Here is a 20,348-nt window from a genome sequence, read left to right on the forward strand (position 1 = left end):
CTCCCACTTTCCTTTCTTTGCAGACAGAGAGAGAATTTTTAGCACGCCTTGCGAAATCGATATACTGTCAGGTGAAAAGAACTGGGCTGCTGAAAGTATTGCGGTGCGTCTTGCTGTTCAAGGGCGTTATTCTGAGTGGTGCGCGCTGTGTCCGCCTCCGATATAATCTGAGCTCTGGGCAGGGGCATTAAATGGGCGTGGCCGGACGACTCCATCCACGTTGCAGTAACTCTGCCTTTACCCATCATGGCGAGCGTAAACGTCACCCAGCTCTACACTGCGAGTAGCGGCCGCCTAGTTGCTTTGCTTTGCCTTAAAAGGGCAGGCTTGCCCGTACCTAAGATGGCGCCTGTCCGCTTCAATAAGATCCCCTGAAAAGCAAAGAAGCCCATCGCTCACCACGGACATCCGGGATGAGTGGTGCCTGGCCTCCAGCCACGCCCCCATTCCCAGCGCGCTTTGCGCGCGGCTGACAGGTAGGGCTGGGTTTAGAGAACCCAAAATGGCGGACTTTGAGGATCGGGTGTCAGATGAAGAGAAGGTAATAAGTTGTCCGGGGAAGAGCATAGGGCTGTTTCTGTGTTCTTCGGGCACAAAACGATTATTTTGTGCACATAGCGAAGCGGTATCCTCCTCGGTTCTTGTTGCTGGTGTTTCTAAGGCTCCTGAAAGTGTGAAGCCTCGTGAGCTGAAGGTTCCTTTTACTTCCTCGATTTCGAGAGACTCGTTTTCTCTGCTCCCTCCCCCGCCGCCGTGTCTCTTTTAATAAGTTCAACTGCAAGAACATTCTCCAGTGCCTCTTTCGACTGATGGGGGACTAAATTATATGACAGGCTGTCCCCGATTTCCCGTTTTATTGACATCTTTCTTTGCTTTATGGGAAAATGCATAGGCTACGCTCATCTACGATGCCGCTCTGATCGCCTGATATTTAGTTACCGGTTTATTTGTTTTGCCGATCCGGTATTTATTTACATGATGTTAATCTTGACTGTTTTGTCGCCAGGACAACCTGTGGCGGGGATTGTGCTGTTAACGTTATTTTGAGCTTCTGCTGTTGCAGTGCCCCTTGAAGGAATTCCCCAGTGTAGGAGAAGTCCCAACACTGTTAGCCTAACAAAATAACATTCCTAGCTAATAAATGTAGTATTGAACCCACAGTACTCATTTTATTCTCTATGGGGCACAGGCGAGCGATTTTTGTAGAGAGCTGAGGGAGCAGTTTGAAAGGATTGTTATCTCCTATGTATAAATTTCATTCTTGATTCTGGAGAAACAGGTTTTACGCGTTTCAAAGCGATTCACCAGGGTCAGCATTGGGGCAAAAGAAATGTGAGTGCCATATAGGAAGCTTTATTTCTCAATCACTTTCAGCAGTCCTATTGCCTGTCCAGTCTAGAAACATGTCTCTTGATCTTTAATGGAATATGCTTTTGACCCAGGGAATGTTTTCTTGTGATTTCTGCTATCCCATCAGAGCACCTCTCACATGGGAAGGAATGCAAAGGAGTGCTACATCCAGGCTATGAAATTTGTTTGATCAAATAATAATAGGTGTGCTTATACATGAATTATAAAAATGTAAGGAAATAATTGGCCTGTGCTTGAGGCAGGAGGTGGAAGCAGTTGAGTGACAGGAACAGTGTCATACAGTTCAGTGTAGTCGAAACAAAATAACAAAATTCCTTCCAGCAGCACCTTAAAGACCAAATAAGTTTAACTTAGTTGGTCTTTAAGGTGCTGCTGGAAGGAATTTTTTTATTTTGTTTCGACTATGTCAGACCAACACGGCTACCTACCTGTTAACAGTTCAGTGTAGTTACATTAGTTTTCCCCCCTTAGCTCTCACCTGTGGCTCCTAGACACTTTCTGAGGAAATACAACCATCAAACCTTCTAGTGGTCTAATAAAGGTAATCTTACTTGCTTTTCCCCAAAGTGTTTAGCTAGTGACTTGGAAGCAAATGTTTGTTTGATCTGCAACATAGCTGAGAGAACCATGTCAGGTAAAGAATGGCATGGGTGTATGTGTGTGAAAGCGCATACATACTACTGCAGCTAATACAGGGCATAAACCTACCTTTGTTTCTAAGCCGTTTTCTTCTAACTACCGTATGCCACTTGCAAGGAAGTGGAAATGCAAAATGCTGATCACTTTACAGATAGATTTGATGGACTATTTTGCTCATGGAGCTTTATCCTATAGTGTTCAATTTGAGGGGGATAGATCCATGATTATGGCATCTTGACAGCAGGATATGAGAAACAAGGTGTGTGAATACTTGTCTGAGATCAAATATGGTAACTAGGCAGTTTCTTGTCCCTTCTTTCCAGTTGCACATAAGCAAATCATGTAAGCATGCATATCATATATGTAGGTCTTCTCTGGTCATGGGCAAGCATCTTAAAGCTAATCAGAAAGATAGGGAAACAGACATCCACCCCAATCAGTGATTGCTGCTAATCTGCAGAAGTTGCATTTTTGCTTACTTTAGCTTACTTTGCCTACTATGGCAGATGACACAGAAAGTTGGAACAGCAGCAAATGAGACCTTGTTTTTATACTGTAGGCCCAATCTAACTAAAGAGTTCTTTATGAAAAACTATTGCCATAGTAAAGAGATGGGGGGGGGAATTAGGCTGAGGGCAGTATGAAACCTAGAATCTCTATACTGTAGTAAGAAATAACAAGGAAGTGTTCATTTGGATACATTGCATAGTTTAAAACCTGCAGGTTATGTATTGGGAATTTCAGCTTTAAATTTAGTAAGATTGCTGTAGGACATGGCAATGAATTGCTAATTCAGCAAAGGCTAGAATTACTGTAGTCACAATATTGGATTGCAGTCTGTCTGAATATGTAGAGTCTGCATGTACCCATGACAACCCAAATAACCTTTATTTTGGTGCATTTTCTGCTCCAGAGAAGGGAAATAGCTTTGTTTTCATGTGAAAGTGAAGCAGATGGGGACCTGTCTGCATTAGTACACTAAGAAAACAAGACAAATTTGCAGGGTGTTGAGAAGCTTGAAAATAGTGCTTACCACACCAAATAATCTAGAACTTTGCTTAGTTTAACAAAGGCAAATGCATTATTTTTTTAGCTTAGCCATAGCTGCTATGCTTTTATTCTTCTAAGGAAAGAATATAAGGCTGTGTGATTTAATGTGTATTTTTGTTTTTCCATTGCTGCCTGGACACATTCATTGCTGCTTCACATATACCTTGATATAGGTATCCTGTCAGAGAGAATGGAAATGAAAATAGATTTCAGCACACCGATGAACACACACTTTTTCATTAGTTGAGTTTGGATCTGAAATCTGAAAACAATCAAAAAAGTTTTAATACCTGTGATGAATTTGATAGGACTGTGTCTACCCCACAATAGATTTGTGTTTTAATAAGTTGCTATTAGTTGGATTATAAAAGACTGCAAAAGGGTTGTATTCCTCCTCCCCCCACCCCACTTTCAGTTTCTCACTTTGTCTGCTTGTTATTTGGGGGGTACCTCTGAGAGATAATTGTAGATGAAGATGGTCAAATGAGGAGAAATGGATATGATACTCTCAATTGAAATGAACCCTGGTGCTTGTTAGACAAAGTAATATGTTCTTTGAGCATGGTATTTGTAGGAGTGCTTTAATGCAACCAGAGCGTCATGCTTACTGCTTACAGATGCACTTTCTAATAAAAGCACATGCTATAGTTTGAAGGAGACTTTCAGCCATCTAGGGCAATGCTTTGGAAAGTCTTGGGGAAAATTACAGGGTAAACTTACCGCTTTTCAGTAATTTTCACCAGGGAATTATTAGTGCCCCCCCCCCAATTGACAGCAGTGGCAGCTTGGGAGTGGTGGGAGGATATGCTCAATTCCTCGTTCTTCCTTTATACAGATTCATGTTTCAGAATCAAAATATAGCAGTCCATTTTCTTCCTTGGCATTATGATCTGATAGACACTGTGTTCCAGTTCTGTTACATACGCCAAAAGGCAGAGGAGGCTTTGTTCCAAGCTATGTGCCTCTCAGGGCTACATCTATGTGGGTGGAGTTTGCGGGGGGAGGATAGGAGCATGTTTCTTTTGGATAATATGGTGCTGCAGTATGTATTAGGCCAACTTGTGCGGTGCTCTTAGAATAATGACAGTACAACTGTGCATCTGTTTCAGGTCCAATGATGCTTACATGGTGGGTTGGGAGAGGGGAAGTACCTCCAGTGGGGGAGCGTTGTGCTCCTTCTGGGGTAGTCTGTCCACCTTTGGTCCCCGCCCTGCACTCAGCTCTCACCTAGGAGCTGTCAGCATGAGACAGCGGCCACACTCCAGGACACAGCTTCGACTGGTCAGCTAAACCAGGTGAGGGTGGCTGATGAGTTTCAAACCCTACATGGACTTGCCCTACTTGCAAAGACAGGCTCTGGTGGAATGAGCAAATGGTGGGTCCAGTGGTCGAGAAGGTAGTTTCTGCACATGTTGTAGAGGGAAATGAGGGGCAGATGGGGCTCATCTACTTGGGAAGGTAGCCATAGGAGAAGAAATACAGTGGTACATCGGTTGTCAAACGTAATCCATTCCGGAAGACCATTTGACTTTCGAAATGCTCAACAACTGAGACACAATGGGCGGTCAGCAAATTCCATTGAGAAAATGGAAAAACAGGCCTCGGAAGCCGTTTGACTTCCAAGGCTCGTTTAAAAATGGAAGCATTCACTTCTGGGTTTTCAGCGTTCGGGTTCCGAATCATTCGGCTTCCGAGATGCTCAAAAACTGGGGTTCCACTGTAACTCTGATCCTAAACCTCCGCTGCTTTGAGGGATATCTTTGGGAGAAGAAAATGCTAAGGGATAAACCCTCCACAAATCCAGAATGGAGTCCCTAAGATGGTTGCATGGGACCTTGTACAGCTAAGCTGGTGCCAAACTTATTGCTCTGCTTTCCTTTGGACCACATCAGCGAGGGTAGGTGGGGGGTGTCTTGTCATCTGGGCAGCCCAGGACCTCCATACACATTGGCCTGGCTTGCACCCTCGGGAGGTCATTTCACTGCTGGTAACACAATGGTTTGACTTCACCCCCGGAGGCACACACCATTCTCTCTCGAGACAGACTGATGCCAACAACAACAAAGCTTGTTTTTCTCATCTAACTAGGCATGCTAATGTTTAAATACAATGAAATCTGCCTTGGATCAACTTCATGTGGTTTTTTCCCCCTGACATGCATTAAAATTTGGAAAAAGCATATAGATAGTAACTTTGTGGGATGGTGGGAGCGTATTTTTGCTGAGCAAATGCCACTTGGGAAACTCGCATAGATCAGCTTGTTCACCTGTGATAAGACAATTGAATAAAGGCAGTAACCATTTCATGCAGGGGTTTTGTTCCCAGCCTCCATGCATGTCGGTGGAGCATGTATAAGCACGCCCCCTCCCCTCTTCCGGGTCCAAAAGGACCTGCTCACCAGCGATCGCATGTCATTTGGACCTGCCTAAAAGGGTCACTGCCTGTATATGAAGTGGGCTTTCATATCTATGGCTGTAATCCTATGTTTGCTTCCCTCAGATAAAGTTTTGTTCCTTTATGTATATGTATTACTTTCAATGAAGTTTTTATTCAACCATCTTTTTATAGCCTACAAAACATGAAACCCATCCTATATCATTCTCAATTCCTTGTACTCATTTCTAGTCTAGGTATCCCTAATATCTCTTTAGATTGGTATCCTTTGTACTTTAGGAGGAATTTGAAGTCCCTCAGTCACCTCATAACTGTTCTAATTTCATGCTGACCTGGAGCATTTGCTTTCCTAACCAGACATCCTCAGCAAATGAATGGCATCACAGGCAACTGGTGACTGTGGCAGATATGCAGTAAGCACATAGATGTCTGAATCCCATTTAAAAAAACAAAACAAAACACCTTTGAGGCAATCTAACAGAACTGCAGATATTCCTGAAGTCAACAGGAGAGTATTATTACTTCTGCCAAAGTCTAAAAGAACTATTACTTGAAAATATTTTTTTTCACTTTGAGTGCCATTTCACTCGATTTACTTGGATGTGTTCATTTGATGTGAAAACCAGGCCTCTTGATATAAAACGTGGACCTTAGGATCTCGATCACAAATTTTGGGGATGTTAAATTCACACATTGTGTACATTTATATGGAAGAGAGGACATGACAACAGATAGTAGATCCTAATAAATTTGTTTTAATACCAGAAGGGACAATCTCTCTTCTTTAGGGTATCTATACCTGTAGAAGTTGTGTTGATGAGGAAGTTTCAACATCATAATCCTGCATAGAATGGAAAATCTGAACCTTGTATATATGACTGGGAAAGGTACAGAAGCTCAGATTGTCCCCTGTGGTTTAACAGTCTTTCAGTGACTCATTTTATGCATGTTGCAGTTTGCTGTTGCCCAGCCCCAAAAGATGAACATAACATTAGTTTGGGGTTTCTCAAATGGGATAACCGGGGACTTTCAAGGGCACCAGTTTGCACTGTTAACTGAATTGCAATATGACCCTGCTGTGGCTGCACCTGTTGAAACCATGGATGTTGTGTGGCTTCAACTGCAGCCACTGCTAAATATCCGTTTAAGAGCACAGACTGAAGCCCATCTGATTTATTTGCAGGTGCGTATAGCTGCAAAATTCATCACTCATGCACCTCCTGGGGAATTCAATGAAGTGTTTAATGGTAAGTTTAAAAAACGAAATGATTCATAGAAGTTCTCCATTTTATCAGTTAACAAAATCATTGAATGCCTATGAGGCAATACTGAACTATTTAATAACAAAGTTCTTGCTGTTGGGGTTACTGTCATTCAGAAATAGGGATTTTGGTGCTTTTAATAAATAAACGCACCTTTAAAATGTCTTCCTTATCAAAAATTGTGGATTGCTTGCGAGTGTCTTGGCTTTTGATGGTCTTTCATTTTATATATGTAGGCCTGTCCCCAACATCTTATTTTTTGTGTGACAGGGCACTTGGGGCTATGCAAACAAATAGCTGCTATGCTGCTGCCTGGTTCAAGTAGCTGGGAAGGAAGATAAAACTACATATGCTGCTTCCTGCTGAGTGAACATGAATGCTTTTGTGGTGCCAATATACATGTAAAGTGGGAACTTCAGTTGTTGTTACTTATTATTTATTAAATTTTTATATCACACTTCATCCATAGATCTCAGGGCAGTTCACAACATAAAGTTACCTCCAGTAGTTCATAAAGAAAAAGTGTTCAGGAGCAGCACTTGAACTGTCCAAGTAGCACTTGTATTTTTGGCAACTGTCCCTTTCAAGATTATTAGTCTTCTCTGGAGCCATTCATGGAAATGCAAAATTTTGCACACAAAACTTACCTGTCCTCCAAGTGTGCTCCTTTTTGATATCCAGTATCATTGTAGTAGAGAATTCTAGCCTGGTTTTTGTTTAAGAAATAAGGGGAGCGGGTTCTGATTCTCACCCACTGTCAGCTATTTGCCTAGGTACCATCTAAAAATGGGTGTACTGTATAATTGATTTCCCTGCACTCCAGTCTGAATAGTTCTTTAACTCTTTAAGACCTAATCCTTTGACATATACTATACTAAGAAAAATACTGCCTCAAAAGGAAATACCTTTCAGAAGTACTCACTATGCCAGAGGATATTCTAAATGCAACACTCTTTTTTCTGTTAGCTCTCTCATTCCTAAAAATGAGAACTATTTTTGTGAACATTTTTTTAATCCAATCCAAACAATTTGTTGCTCAGCCATTTATCTGTGTGCTAGTAAACATTATATTGAAGCAGTGCAATTGTTGCTCATCTATATGAATGTTTTCTTCTTCTTTAGATGTCCGGTTGCTCCTTAACAATGACAATCTTCTTAGGGAAGGGGCAGCCCAGTAAGTACTCCTTATTTTATGTTAAGATTTGTGTTGGCTCAAGCTATGCAATTTGTTCATAAACCACTTCAGTAAAGCTTGAAATAGGAAGGATGGAGGGATTGTTGTATATAATTGTTTCCAATACTGAAGTGAACTATAAACCTGCCAACTATAGAAATTGTATGCTTTCTGCAGTGGTGAAATATTAATAGAGGGCCATAATTTGCAAATATGTTTGAACACAGTAGGGCTATGTGTGTTTCTTTCTGCAGAGTCAGGATCTAATATTTTCTTTCTTGTTTTCTGTCTCTTACAGTGCATTTGCCCAGTACAACATGGATCAGTTCACTCCTGTGAAGATAGAAGGATATGATGATCAGGTAAATTATTCTCCTTTTATGCTTGCAAAATGCTTGTTCTTGTGGGAATGGTTAAAGGTTGGAGATCTTGGGATGTCATTCAGGTTGCATATATTGGCACTGGACACCACATGTGTGATGAAGGAGAGAATTTTGAGCATGCCTGTATTTTAAAGCACTATAAAAAAGTGTACTGTTTTAAAATGTGGCACAGTACTGCTTTAAAGTATTGAATTTGGTGAGAAGCTGAAGAGATTATGGCTGGCTTCACTGCTTGCTGCCCAAAACCTCCTCCATCTCCCCCTGCAAGAACAGGAAGCTGTATAGCCTCAGGAGGGGTGGAATAGGGTGAAGACAAGACTGCACCCCAGCTAAGGGGATTGTGACTTCTGGCTACATGTTGGGGAAAGCAAGCAGGTGATTCATCATGTGCACAAGCTTTCCTTAAATGTCCTTAAACCATATGTTCCCTCCTCCCCCCGCCACACCTCTTGCCATCTCTTTACTCCCCCAGTGGATTGAATCGTCAAGCAGCAACTAAGCATGGCTGGCTTTAATGCCTTTAAGGCAATATCATCTTGAACAAACTGTAGGTATCCAGCACAGCCTCAAAACCTCTTCAGGTCCGAAGGTGGACTTGAGAGATGATACCAGCAAGGTAGTGAAGCAAGAAGAGGGCAGCTGGAGCAAAGGGAGAAAATGCTTCATCAAGGGCATTGAGGTGGGGTGACAATGATGGGGGGGGAGGGCTTACCAAGTTTTATGGAGAATATACTAATTAATGTTGCATTTGAAAAGCGATATAAGGCTTTTTGTTCAGCAAAGCTGTTGAGTAGTCTCTTCCTTGAGGAAGATGCTTGCCTAATAGGGGTTTTCCACCTTCCCAGGAAGCCAGTGGTGGTGCAGGGTTACACATCAGCCACTGATATGATCCAGATTTGTGCTTCTGCCTTTCCTTAACTTGGCCCTTTCAGAATTGGGTTCCTGTTTGACCTGCAGAGATAGGGGTCCCTGTTTGACCTGCAGAGATACAAAGAATTATCAGAAGTCATGAATTAATATAAAGTAAAAACCATCCTGCACTGTTGCTTCCATCTGGGAAGCAGAAAAACCAATTTCTGATAGTGCATTTAACAAAGCAGAATGTGCATAGGATTTTCTGTATGCACAGTATTGTCATAACTAAGCTCTACAGAAAGGAGGCAATAGATGCTTAATATAAATTGTTAATGGAGGAAGGACAGTTTCTCTTTAGAGTGTCACAGTAGGTTCTGTTCACTTTGGAATAATCAATTAAGACATTTGCAAACAGAAGGATATAGCTTCTTCTTTTTAATATACCTGAAACAATAGCCAAGGAAGCCTGTAAGAAGGTGCACTCACAATGGCTTGCCAGTCTTCTCCCTATAATAGGTTTTTCTTTTCTTTTTAAGGTTTTAATCACGGAACATGGTGATCTTGGTAATGGTCGATTTCTAGACCCAAGGAACAAGCTTTCCTTTAAATTTGATCATTTAAGGAAAGAAGCAAATGATCCCCAGCCAGAGGACACAGATGCAGCGCTGAAGACCTGGAGGGATGCCTGTGATGGTGCACTAAGGGCCTATGTGAAAGATCACTATCCACATGGCTTCTGTACTGTTAAGTATCCAATGTTCTTCTCTGGTGACTCATTGTTCTTATGTTGACTAATGTAAAGAACAGAAATACTTTGACTCTCAGTGACATAAATGTTGTTAGCTAACATTATTAGCACCTTGTTTGTTTTTTTCTGTGCTGCAATGGAAGGATAAAAAAGTGTGTGTGTTACTTACACATGGCCTAGAAATATGAAAGCTGAATTAAATAACCTTGAAATGTATTTTATAGGCTTCAACCAACTCCAGCACTTCCCTATTCTGGCCACAAAATGGAACCAAAATATTCCCTCCCTTTCCCCCTTGATAGAAGGACAAGTGTAAAATGGTGTTGTGCTTAATTGACATCCAGTGCATGTCTGACATTTAAACAAAATGGAAGAGAAATCCATTTGGATATGTAGGCAAAAGGGGAGTATAGGATAACAAATTGACACCCAAGTAACACATCATTAGTCAGGAAAGCAGGCTGTTGTGTTTCAGCCTGGTGCTCTTTAGAATTGGTTTTACCAAGAAATAGGGTGCCCTTTGGATGTTACAGCTGTTGCAGGGGAGGGGGACTTCCGCTTTTGAGATGGAGGCGTGAGCAGACACGCTGAGAAGCTCCGCAGCAAAAATGCAAGGAAAAGCATAAATTAAAGGTGATTACAACCTATTTAATGTTTTATGGACTGGAGGAAGGCTGTGGAGGGAACTTAACAACTATATCAAAGCTTATTGGCATTTTACCACCTGGGGAATATCAAATTTCAAAAAGACGCTGAGGACTTGGGGAGGGCTAGAAGACCAAGTCAAATAATAATACGGTCTCAAAACAAATGAAGCGAGGTGCATCAGTTCTAACTCCCCCAAAACCCACAGAAAGAAAGAAAAGCTTTGATAACAGAGCATTGGAATTGCAGGAAAACCAAATAAAAATGTCGGAGACACAGGAGATGATTCATTTACAGTGGTACCTCGGGTTAAGAACTTAATTCGTTCTGGAGGTCCGTTCTTAACCTGAAACTGCTCTTAACCTGAGGTACCACTTTAGCTAATGGTTCCTCCCGCTGCTGCTGCGCCACTGCCACACGATTTCTGTTCTCATCCTGAAGCAAAGTTCTTAACCCGAGGTACTATTTCTGGGTTAGCAAAGTCTGTAACCTGAAGCGTCTGTAACCTGAAGCGCCTGTAACCCAAGGTAAAGGGACCCCTGACCATTAGGTCCAGTCACGGACGACTCTGGGGTTGCGGCACTCATCTCACTTTACTGGCCGAGGGAGCCGGCGTACAGCTTCTGGGTCATGTGGCCAGCATGACAAAGCCACTTCTGGCGAACCAGAGCAGCACACGGAAACACCGTTTACCTTCCTGCCGGAGCGGTACCTATTTATCTACTTGCACTTTGACGTGCTTTCGAACTGCTAGGTTGGCAGGAGCTGGGACTGAGCAACGGGAGCTCACCCCATCGGATTCAATCAGAAGGTCGGATTCAAACCGCCGACCTTCTGATTGACAAGCCCTAGGCTCAGTGGTTTAACTCACAGTGCCACCCGCGTCCCACCACTGTATTAAGGTCTCTTAAAGAAGACATGGGGGCGCTTAGGACAAAAATTTCAGCAATTAAAAAGGCCACTTCACAAATGAGAATTGATTTACAAGTCTTAACATCACGTATGGATACAACTGAACAGCGCATTAATGTCTTGGAGAAAGTTTCATCTTCAGTTCAAAACCAGACCAACAAATGTTTACTCCAATTGGAATCTGAACTCAGAAGGAACAACCTAAACTTACAGGTTTTAAAAACCATCCACCTGAAGGAATTCAGGCAATTGAATATACTGTGAACTGTTTAACGGAAATGTTGGGGCTACAACTGAATTTAAGGATGGAGATAAATGGTGTTAAATGTTTCCCACTGAAAACCAAGAAAGCAAGAGGTGACACATATAATAATAATTCAATTTGCGCGCACAAGGGTGCGAGATGATATCCTTAAGAATACCCAGGGGAAATCAAATGCTAAACCCCTTGAATGGAGGGGAAACACAATTTCTATTTTCCCAGACTATGCTCCAATGGTGGCAGAAAAGAGACGACTATTGGCCCCTGCTCGTAAGCTAGCAAGGGAATTAAAAATACAGCATTTCACAATATTCCCGGCTACTTTCTGCCTAAAGATAAATGATGAACTGCACTGTTTTCAAAGCCATGATACTGCGATATCCTATTTACAAGCAATAAATGTGGATAGAGAGCCAAGGTGAAGGGTAAGGGGGATTTTTTTCTTTCTCCCTCTCCTACTTCACTTGAAAAAGGGCAGGGCAGCATCCCTCCATTTTGAAGTTTTCTTTCGACTTGACTTTCCTGATTGAAGAACAGCTGTTGCAGGGGAACTGTTTTTCCATGGGTTTATTACATGGTATTGATGTAGTATTTACAAGTCTGCCAGCACATGGACAGGACCATTTGCATCACTCTTGCTGCACAACTGTCATCTGACTGAAATTGAGATGACAATTAGGTGGGGATTTGTCTGCTGCTCATGGTGGTGGGCCATGTCTGGAATAAACCTACAGAAAAGTGTATCCCACTCTGCTGCTATAATATCTAAAGACAGCTGAGTTTGAAGTTTTTGTGTGCTCTTATGTAAGCTTCTCTTCTGGAAACAGGTTTACAGTAAGACAATAGATGGGCAGCCAACAGTCATTGCTTGCATCGAGTCTCACCAGTTTCAGCCCAAAAACTTCTGGTAAGCATGTCTCTGATACATAATCTTTATTCAGCACAAATTAATCCACACTGGTCCATCTTATCCTTCATAAGGATACCACATGCATACCTTCTCTGTTGTCACTTAATGGACCACCTTCTCTGGAACTCTAAATTCCTCAGGGGCAGACCTGCTCTTCTTTGGACCAAACTATGTGGACATTAAAAATGCAAACAACATTAGGTGGGGGCTGATAATCTTAATCATAGCAGGTGTACAGGGGGGATTTAACCCTTCCATCCTTTGAAGCTGGAATTTGCATTTGTGTGAAATCACCCATTGGCATTAATAGGGGATTTCCATCCACAGCAAGTCTCACCTTAAGAGGAAGGATTTTCCACCAAACCAAAACACATGATGAAAGGCTTTCTTTGTCTCCTGTGATCCTGATAATCAGGTCCCATCTGTGGTCTCAGAATTTTTTTGAGAAACCAAGCTGCATGAGAAATACAAGGAGGCATTTAATATCTAATTTAGCTGAATCAGAAGAGAGGCAGTAGCCTTACTTGTTTCAAAGCCCAAAGGCCTTAACTGATGCTTTAATCTACTATCAGAATAAATCACCACAGGCAAACCAACCATCTGTGTTTTGGACTAAGAGCACACTCCTAGTGCTCTCTTGTATAGCTCAATTTTGCCTATTTTGTTATAATTAACAAAAACCAGGCATAGGCAAACTCGGCCCTCCAGATGTTTTGGGACTACAACTCCCATGATCCCTAGCTAACAGGACTAGTAGTCGGGGATCATAGGAATTGTAGTCCCAAAACATCTGGAGGGCCGAGTTTGCCTATGCCTGACAAAAACAGTAGTTCAGTGGAAGCTCTGCTTTCAGAATGAGGATAGATTTCAGCTGTGAAGTAGTGTTCATCTCCATAGGAGTTGTCAGCTATATAAATTCCAAGCAAATCTGCCTAAACAAGTGAGACCGGTAAACAATTATCCTGCTTCAATAAACCTATGGTGGAGAGAGGACTGGTCCAGTTCACTTTTGCTATAGGGAGCTATTTGGTCAATGTAAGTGTATGCTCTGTTTCTGTGTAGGAATGGGCGCTGGAGGTCAGAATGGAAGTTTACCATCACACCACCTACAGCTCAGGTGGTTGCAGTGCTCAAGATCCAGGTCAGTTATACAGAAGCAATGCCAGCAAATGCAATGAGGCTTCCTTCAGCAGTTTCTACATGTGTTGGCTTAAAGAAAACCTTTCAGTTTAGTCTAGAATGATGAAATTAGTGCTTTGTTGGTTGGTACCTTCCCAGAGTAGAACTTTCGAAGCTACAAGTTAACATGCCTGACTGCATAAAAAGGCTCTCACTGATTTGCATAGCCAAGATGAAACGTGCTGGAGCATGATGCAGCCACACTTTGGTGTTTAAGGCAAAAAAAGCCCTGTATTCTGCTTTATCTACAATACAATTGAAATTGAGACTAACTGACCCTTTTTTAAAAGCTTATCGGTGGCAAAGTCTTTGTCTAGTTGGCCATAATGATTCTTCATGATACAATGGCTGTTCAAAAATAAAGATATTAGTTGGATCATTTTTACAAAGACTTTTGGGAAATGATGCATATTATGAGAAGAGGCTAAAGTGCTGTTGAGATGTTTAGCTTTGGGGTTGGGAGGTGGAGCTTTCCCTTCTGCCTATACAGTAGTACCTCAAGTTTAGTACTTAATTGGTTCTGGAAGTCCGTACTTAACCTGAAGTGTACTTAACCTGAAGCGAACTTTCCCACTGAAAGTAATGGAAAGTGGATTAATCCGTTCCAAACGGGTCCGTGGAGTACTTAACTTGAAAGTACTCAACCTGAAGCGTACTTAACCTGAGGTATGACTGTATAGTACTTAGCACAACATTCCGGTAGTCCCTCAGGCAGTGTTGGAGGCTTAAATACTACTTAAAACTATGGGTTTTATTTTAATCTAGGTGCATTACTATGAAGATGGTAACGTGCAGCTGGTGAGTCACAAAGACATACAGGATTCTGTAGCAGTATCGGTGAGTGCAGCAAGTTTCCTTTATACTACATATAATTTTGCTTTCAAACTTGGGAGGACAGGGAAGAGAGGGAAGGCTTTTACTGAAGTGAGTACCATTCTAAAGTAGAAAACCAGTACCATGAACTGCTTATTTAGAAGGAGCAATGCAGGAATGCATGCTCTATAGATGAATTCATACGTCCAAAATCACTCTATGCTTGAGGGGCTGTTTCTTTGAGGGAGCTCTGCTGCTTTCTCTGGTCCCATCCCTGGCATCTGCAGGGGGAAGCCTACATGTGCATGCCTTTTTAGGATGACATCTTCAGTTCCCTTAGAAATTTACCTGCATAGCCCCTGCAGATATCCATGTCTAACACATGGATATTGGGGAGAACTGTGTGACTTTGGGAGTGGGGAATGTTTCTATCACTCAGGCCAATCTCAAATATCCAAGCAGTTGCTGATGAGTGTTTGTGGGCAGCAGGGCATTTGTAACAAACACTCCAGGAAGTATTCTTTCTCCAGGCTTAAAGTCAGGAAGAACAGCTTTATCTACATGCTATACGACATGCATACCTTCTCTCAGTATATTTGATCACAATCCCAGAATTGCAAAGAAACCATGTTTTTTATTGAACAATGCCAAAGCATACTTGTCCAATTTGCACAATAATTTCCAGATTACATATCGTTCTCTGTTCCCAAAATTTTAATCTTCAGTGTATTGCTGGAGGAGGGGGAGAGAGATCAGGTCACATGTTTGATCTCTTAAGTTGTGTTTTCCTACAAGGGACAGTTGTCTCATGCCAAAACCTGACGATTTTTTAACTACGTAGCAAAGGAATTTCAAAACATTCACTGTACAGTAGTGGTTTACAAAACACTTAACAGATACACTAACCAATTTCATTAGTCAGTAATCCGTTTAAAAATAAATCAAAATATAATGTCTATAGTTGACTATATCCTGAGCGATTGGGAGCTGTGGTACTCATGTTCACTCCAAAGCTTGGGTGGGAATGTGAGTTCCCCATGGAACATTTCGATGTTGACCATGTGTTGATATGCTAATTGTTGCCTGTTCATCTTCATAGAATGATGTCCAAACAGCCAAGGAGTTTATTAAAATCATTGAGCATGCAGAAAATGAGTACCAGGTAAGAGTACGCTCTTTTTCAATATTTGTTTTAAATTAATGCCTTTAGATTACAGAAAGAACCAGACAGAGGGCCTTCTCGGTAGTGGCACCCACCCTGTGGAACATCCTTCCATCATATGTCAAGGAAATAAGCAGCTATCCTATTTTTAAAAGACATCTGAAGGCAGCCCTGTTTAGGAAAGTTTTAAATATTTAATGCTGTATTGTTTTAATACTTGATTGGGAGCCGCCCAGAATGGTTGGGGAGACTCAGCCAGATGGGTGGGGTACAAATAAATTATTATTATTATTATTATTATTATTATTATTATTATTATTATTATATTCTAAGCTGCATCCATTTATTGCATTTATATCCCACCTTTGTTCTGTAATAGAACTCAATAGCGGCTTTCATTGGATTCCCATGCAGTCTGTCGTCCAGGCACTACCTGGACCTGCCAAACTTCAGCAAGGTTCCCATGTTCAAGGCCCTTCATGCAATGCCCTATGATAATCTGTGTATTATCTCCCCATTTATGTATTTAATTAGTTACTGGATGCACCATAACTGACAAGGAATGTAGTTTTTCTTCTCTATACAGTCATACATGTGGCTGGTGCCCATTGGGTCTGGTAGGACAAAAGGCAAAGAAGCCAACAGGAGGTGGAGCCAGAGGGAATGACAGGCAGAGCCAACTAATCCTAGTTTTGTTCCCCGTCCACCTCCTTGCTAAGTTCTGCAAAGGCAACACTGGACTGAGGGGGAAGAAACGCAACAGCCGCTATCACCTCCTGGACTGATTGTAAGATGGGGGGTGGCTAAGGAGGAAGTGTTAGTTGGTGGGACAGTGCCTCAATTCCAGAACATAAGCCTGTAGGTTAGGCACAGGGAACCTCTAGCCTGCCAGGCTTCTAAATCTGGCCCCTAGCACTCGCCCTACACAGCACCCTCTATATATAGTTGTATAAATTCAGACACTTACCTTACATGTCTACTGGATACATCTACAATTTCCAGGGACATCATACAGTTGTCAGTGTGTTTTATATCATGATCAAGAAAGTTATAAGCTACTTATCTCTGGTTTGCTGAGAAACACAGATTTGGAGAGCCAGCTTTCAGCTGTTACAATGGGCAGCGACACTTCTACCCGTGGACTTTGTGCCCATGTCTGCAGTCATGAGCAGTGTGAGCTATAGGAATTTCAATGATCTCATATATGATGTTCAAAGGTTGCTGCATTGGTGGTCAGCGTTCCATATGCAGGCGGAGAGGGGAAAGTATCATAGCAGAACTGGAGGAAATAATACAGTTGTCATTCAAAATTAGAGTGGCTCCAAGTACAGAGTAGAGTGTTGGAGCCCTGTCCAGATCCATATGTGGCAATACTATTGACAGTCTTTAGACCAGGCGTCAGCAAACTTTTTCAGCAAGGGGCTGGTCCACTGCCCCTCAGACCTTCTGGGGGGCCGGACTATATGGGGGGGGGGGAGAATGAATGAATTTCTATGCCCCACAAAGAACTCAGAGATGCATTTTGAATAAAAGCACACATTCTACTCATGTAAAAACACCAGGCAGGCCCCACAAAGAACCCAGAGGTGCATTTTAAAATAAAAGGACACATTCTACTCATGTAAAAAGATGCTGATTCCCGGACCATCCACGGGCCGGATTGAGAAGGTGATTGGGCCGCATCCGGGCCCCGGGCCTTAGTTTGCCTACCCAAGCTTTAGACCGTGTTACGTAGGGTGTGGCAACAGTTCCATTGTGTAGGAAGAGACTGTTTTTAAGGCACAAATGTGCTTCTTTTGCTTTTGAAATCCAGTCACCCCCATCCTTTTTTTCTACATGATTGCAACAATTCTGGATTTAAGCACATGGATCTTCTGTTACCACTAGTTTGGCTCTTGGTTGTCATTGTTAACCATGCCGCTCACCCTAAGGTCCCAGGGTGGAATGCAACACTTTAAACTACAACATGAAAAACAGTTTTAAAATTTACAATTACAAAAATCACCATCGTAAGAAATAGTGTGTGTCCTGAAAATACACATTTCATGTGGGGTTCTTTTTAAAGGAACAAAGGAAGCTGCCTTGTACAGAGTCAAATCATTGGTTCACCTAACTCTGCACTGTCTATACTGACAGGCAGGATACTTTCCCAGCCCTACCTGAAAGTGCTTGAGATTGAACCTGAAACCTGTATGCAGATACACTACTAATGAAGTGTGGCCTTTCCCCAAAGAAAGGAGTCCTAATGCGTCTTTCTTTGCTGTACGGTGTACTAATTTCATGGGTGAGCTTTCACTCAGAAGCTTCCATTGAGGGGACATAGAAAGGCTATACAGTCATACCTCGGCTCCCGAATGCCTTGGGAGTTGAACATTTCGGCTCCCGGACAATGGAAAACCGGATGTGAGTGTTCCAGTTTTCAAACGTTCTTTTGGAAGCCGAACATCCAACAGGGCTTCCGCGGCTTCCAATTGGCTGCAGGAGCTTCCTGCAGCCAATCAGAAGCCATGCATTGGAAGTCTAACGTTTTGGAAGTGGAACGGACTTCCGGAACGGATTCTGTTCAACTTCCGAGGTATGACTGTACTTCTACCATTTGTTTGGCCATGTTGGCTGAGTGTACCAAGGGGTAGCTGAAACATGTCAAGAGATAACCAGCCTTAAGGGAACTTGTTTATGTAGCATCAAGCTCTAACCTCTAGCTCACTAATTTGTTTACAGACAGCAATCAGTGAAAATTATCAGACAATGTCAGATACCACGTTCAAAGCCTTACGTCGCCAACTGCCTGTCACCCGTACCAAGATTGACTGGAACAAAATCCTCAGCTACAAGATCGGCAAGGAAATGCAGAATGCTTAAGGACGGAGCAGAGGTGGTGTAGGCAATGTTAGCATGCAAAGAAAGCAAAGCAAAGGTGGTCCTATGCCAAGTAGGTGGGTTCCCTAGTATGTTGGCACTTGCCTAGGGCTTTCAGACTTAACAGGTTTTCTAGCCTCATGGAGGACTGTCAACACATAGCATTGTCTTGTTTTCTATTTCCCTGCCATGTAAATGTAAATTCCCTTTGTAAAAGTAATCATGCATTTCCTAGTAGGCTTTCTTCATTTGGCCACTTTGGGCTCAGCACAATATGTCCTCGTATTGGTTGGTAAACTTCTTTGCTGAGAAAGTCCTTCTAGAAATGTAGGCTGGGTAATGCTGGAAATATTGTTTCCTTGCCTTCAGTCCAGGTATTGTATTCAGTTTAATGGGACTGCTGGCAGCTTTAAGGTGTTGCACTGCACCAGATACAACTTGTCATGACCTGTCCCTTCCCCCCCCCCAAAAAAAACTGCCAATCACCACCTAGCAATATCCTCTAGGCTTAGCTTTTCATGTTTGCAGGTTGTTTACAAGATTTCTCCCAGAAATCTCAAGAAGGCCAGGTCCTCTGGAAAGGTGTTTTTTGGGGGAGTTGTTTTTGTTTTTTAAATCCAAAGACTTGAGCCACATTCTCTTCAAGTGAACTACTTTTTTCTTTGTTCTTTCCTGGAAGTACGGTTAATTTAGACATCTGCATTTTTACAGGATGGGTTCTCCATTTTCCTTTTTTAATACTTGTCTGATTGCTGCAGAGATGTTTTGTTTAGATGGAGAAAGAAATTACAGAAATGAAAAACTGTAAATGTTTAATGAACTTTGGGGGGTTTGTGCTTTAATGCTTTGTGGCAAGTTCGTTGCATTTGTACCAGAGATGTATGAATGGACGTGTCTAAATGGTCAATAAAAGATTTGCACCAAAGCATTTCTTCGTGTCACCAGTCTTTTGACATGCTCAGAAAACACTGCTTGGTTGACTATTTGTTGAGATTTTAAATCCTTAAAAACTTTGGAGATACTGGGAATTTGTTCCTAACATGAGAATGTTTGCTAAATTGGACCAAAGGCCATTTAGGTCCTGAATGCCAATTCTGATACCCGCTCACCAACCATCCTTTGTTGTTTTACTCCCAACACATTTTCTCTGATTGCAATATTTACCAAGGATAATCAGTATTGCTGGATCCTTATAGCAAGCGTTCTACTAAGATCCCATTATTTATATCCTTGGTCACTAAAAACAAATCTAGGCCCTGTCATTCCATAGTATATTTCTGAAAACTTTTTTTTCTTTATTCATTTTTGTTCATCACTGCTTGCAGGGGTGTGTAGAATCCTGTATAGTTAATGGCAGTGAACAGTATAAAATAAAATACAATGCATCAGATCAGAATCAGTAGATCAGATGGCTTTATCAACATAGCAAGATGACCCTTTGGGATAAGCCTGGGTGAACAGGTAAGTTTTAAGCAGGCACCAAGTATCAATACTGTGGTGTCTGCCTGTTTTTCATTGGAATCACATTCAAAAGTGCAAAACTAACCATTTTGATCTTGGCAGACATAAGACTAACCTCAGGAGTCTATACTAAGAATGTGGAAGAGTGTGCATGCTCTTGCCTGCTGTCTGCCCCGGAACTCCCCTGCCAAGCTAAACAATTTATGGCCTAAAGGAATGTAAGATAAACTGAAAAAAGAAAGACTAAAGAGAGAGTGTGAAGTTGTAGA

At 42.0% G+C, this 20,348-nt stretch overlaps 1 protein-coding gene across 2 annotated transcripts; it reads left to right on the forward strand.

Moving 5' to 3' along the window:
• The first annotated feature begins 423 nt into the window (after positions 1–423).
• CAPZA1 (capping actin protein of muscle Z-line subunit alpha 1) lies at positions 424–19,546 on the forward strand. 2 transcript variants are annotated; one of them, XM_035123026.2, is made up of 10 exons: positions 424–541; positions 6,638–6,701; positions 7,839–7,890; positions 8,189–8,252; positions 9,665–9,871; positions 12,523–12,602; positions 13,668–13,746; positions 14,550–14,621; positions 15,697–15,759; positions 18,481–19,546. In XM_035123026.2, exons 1-10 carry the CDS (start codon positions 503–505, stop codon positions 18,619–18,621), a joined length of 861 nt encoding a protein of 286 aa, XP_034978917.1. In that variant the 5' UTR covers positions 424–502; the 3' UTR covers positions 18,622–19,546. The 2 variants fall into 2 exon arrangements, with proteins under 2 accessions (XP_034978917.1, XP_034978918.1); XM_035123027.2 differs by lacking the exons at positions 424–541; positions 6,638–6,701 and adding an exon at positions 6,721–7,117.
• The last annotated feature ends 802 nt before the right edge of the window (positions 19,547–20,348 follow it).

The sequence above is a fragment of the Zootoca vivipara genome, chromosome 7 (genome assembly GCF_963506605.1).
Source record: "Zootoca vivipara chromosome 7, rZooViv1.1, whole genome shotgun sequence".
In the NCBI taxonomy this organism is placed as follows: Eukaryota; Metazoa; Chordata; class Lepidosauria; order Squamata; family Lacertidae; genus Zootoca; species Zootoca vivipara.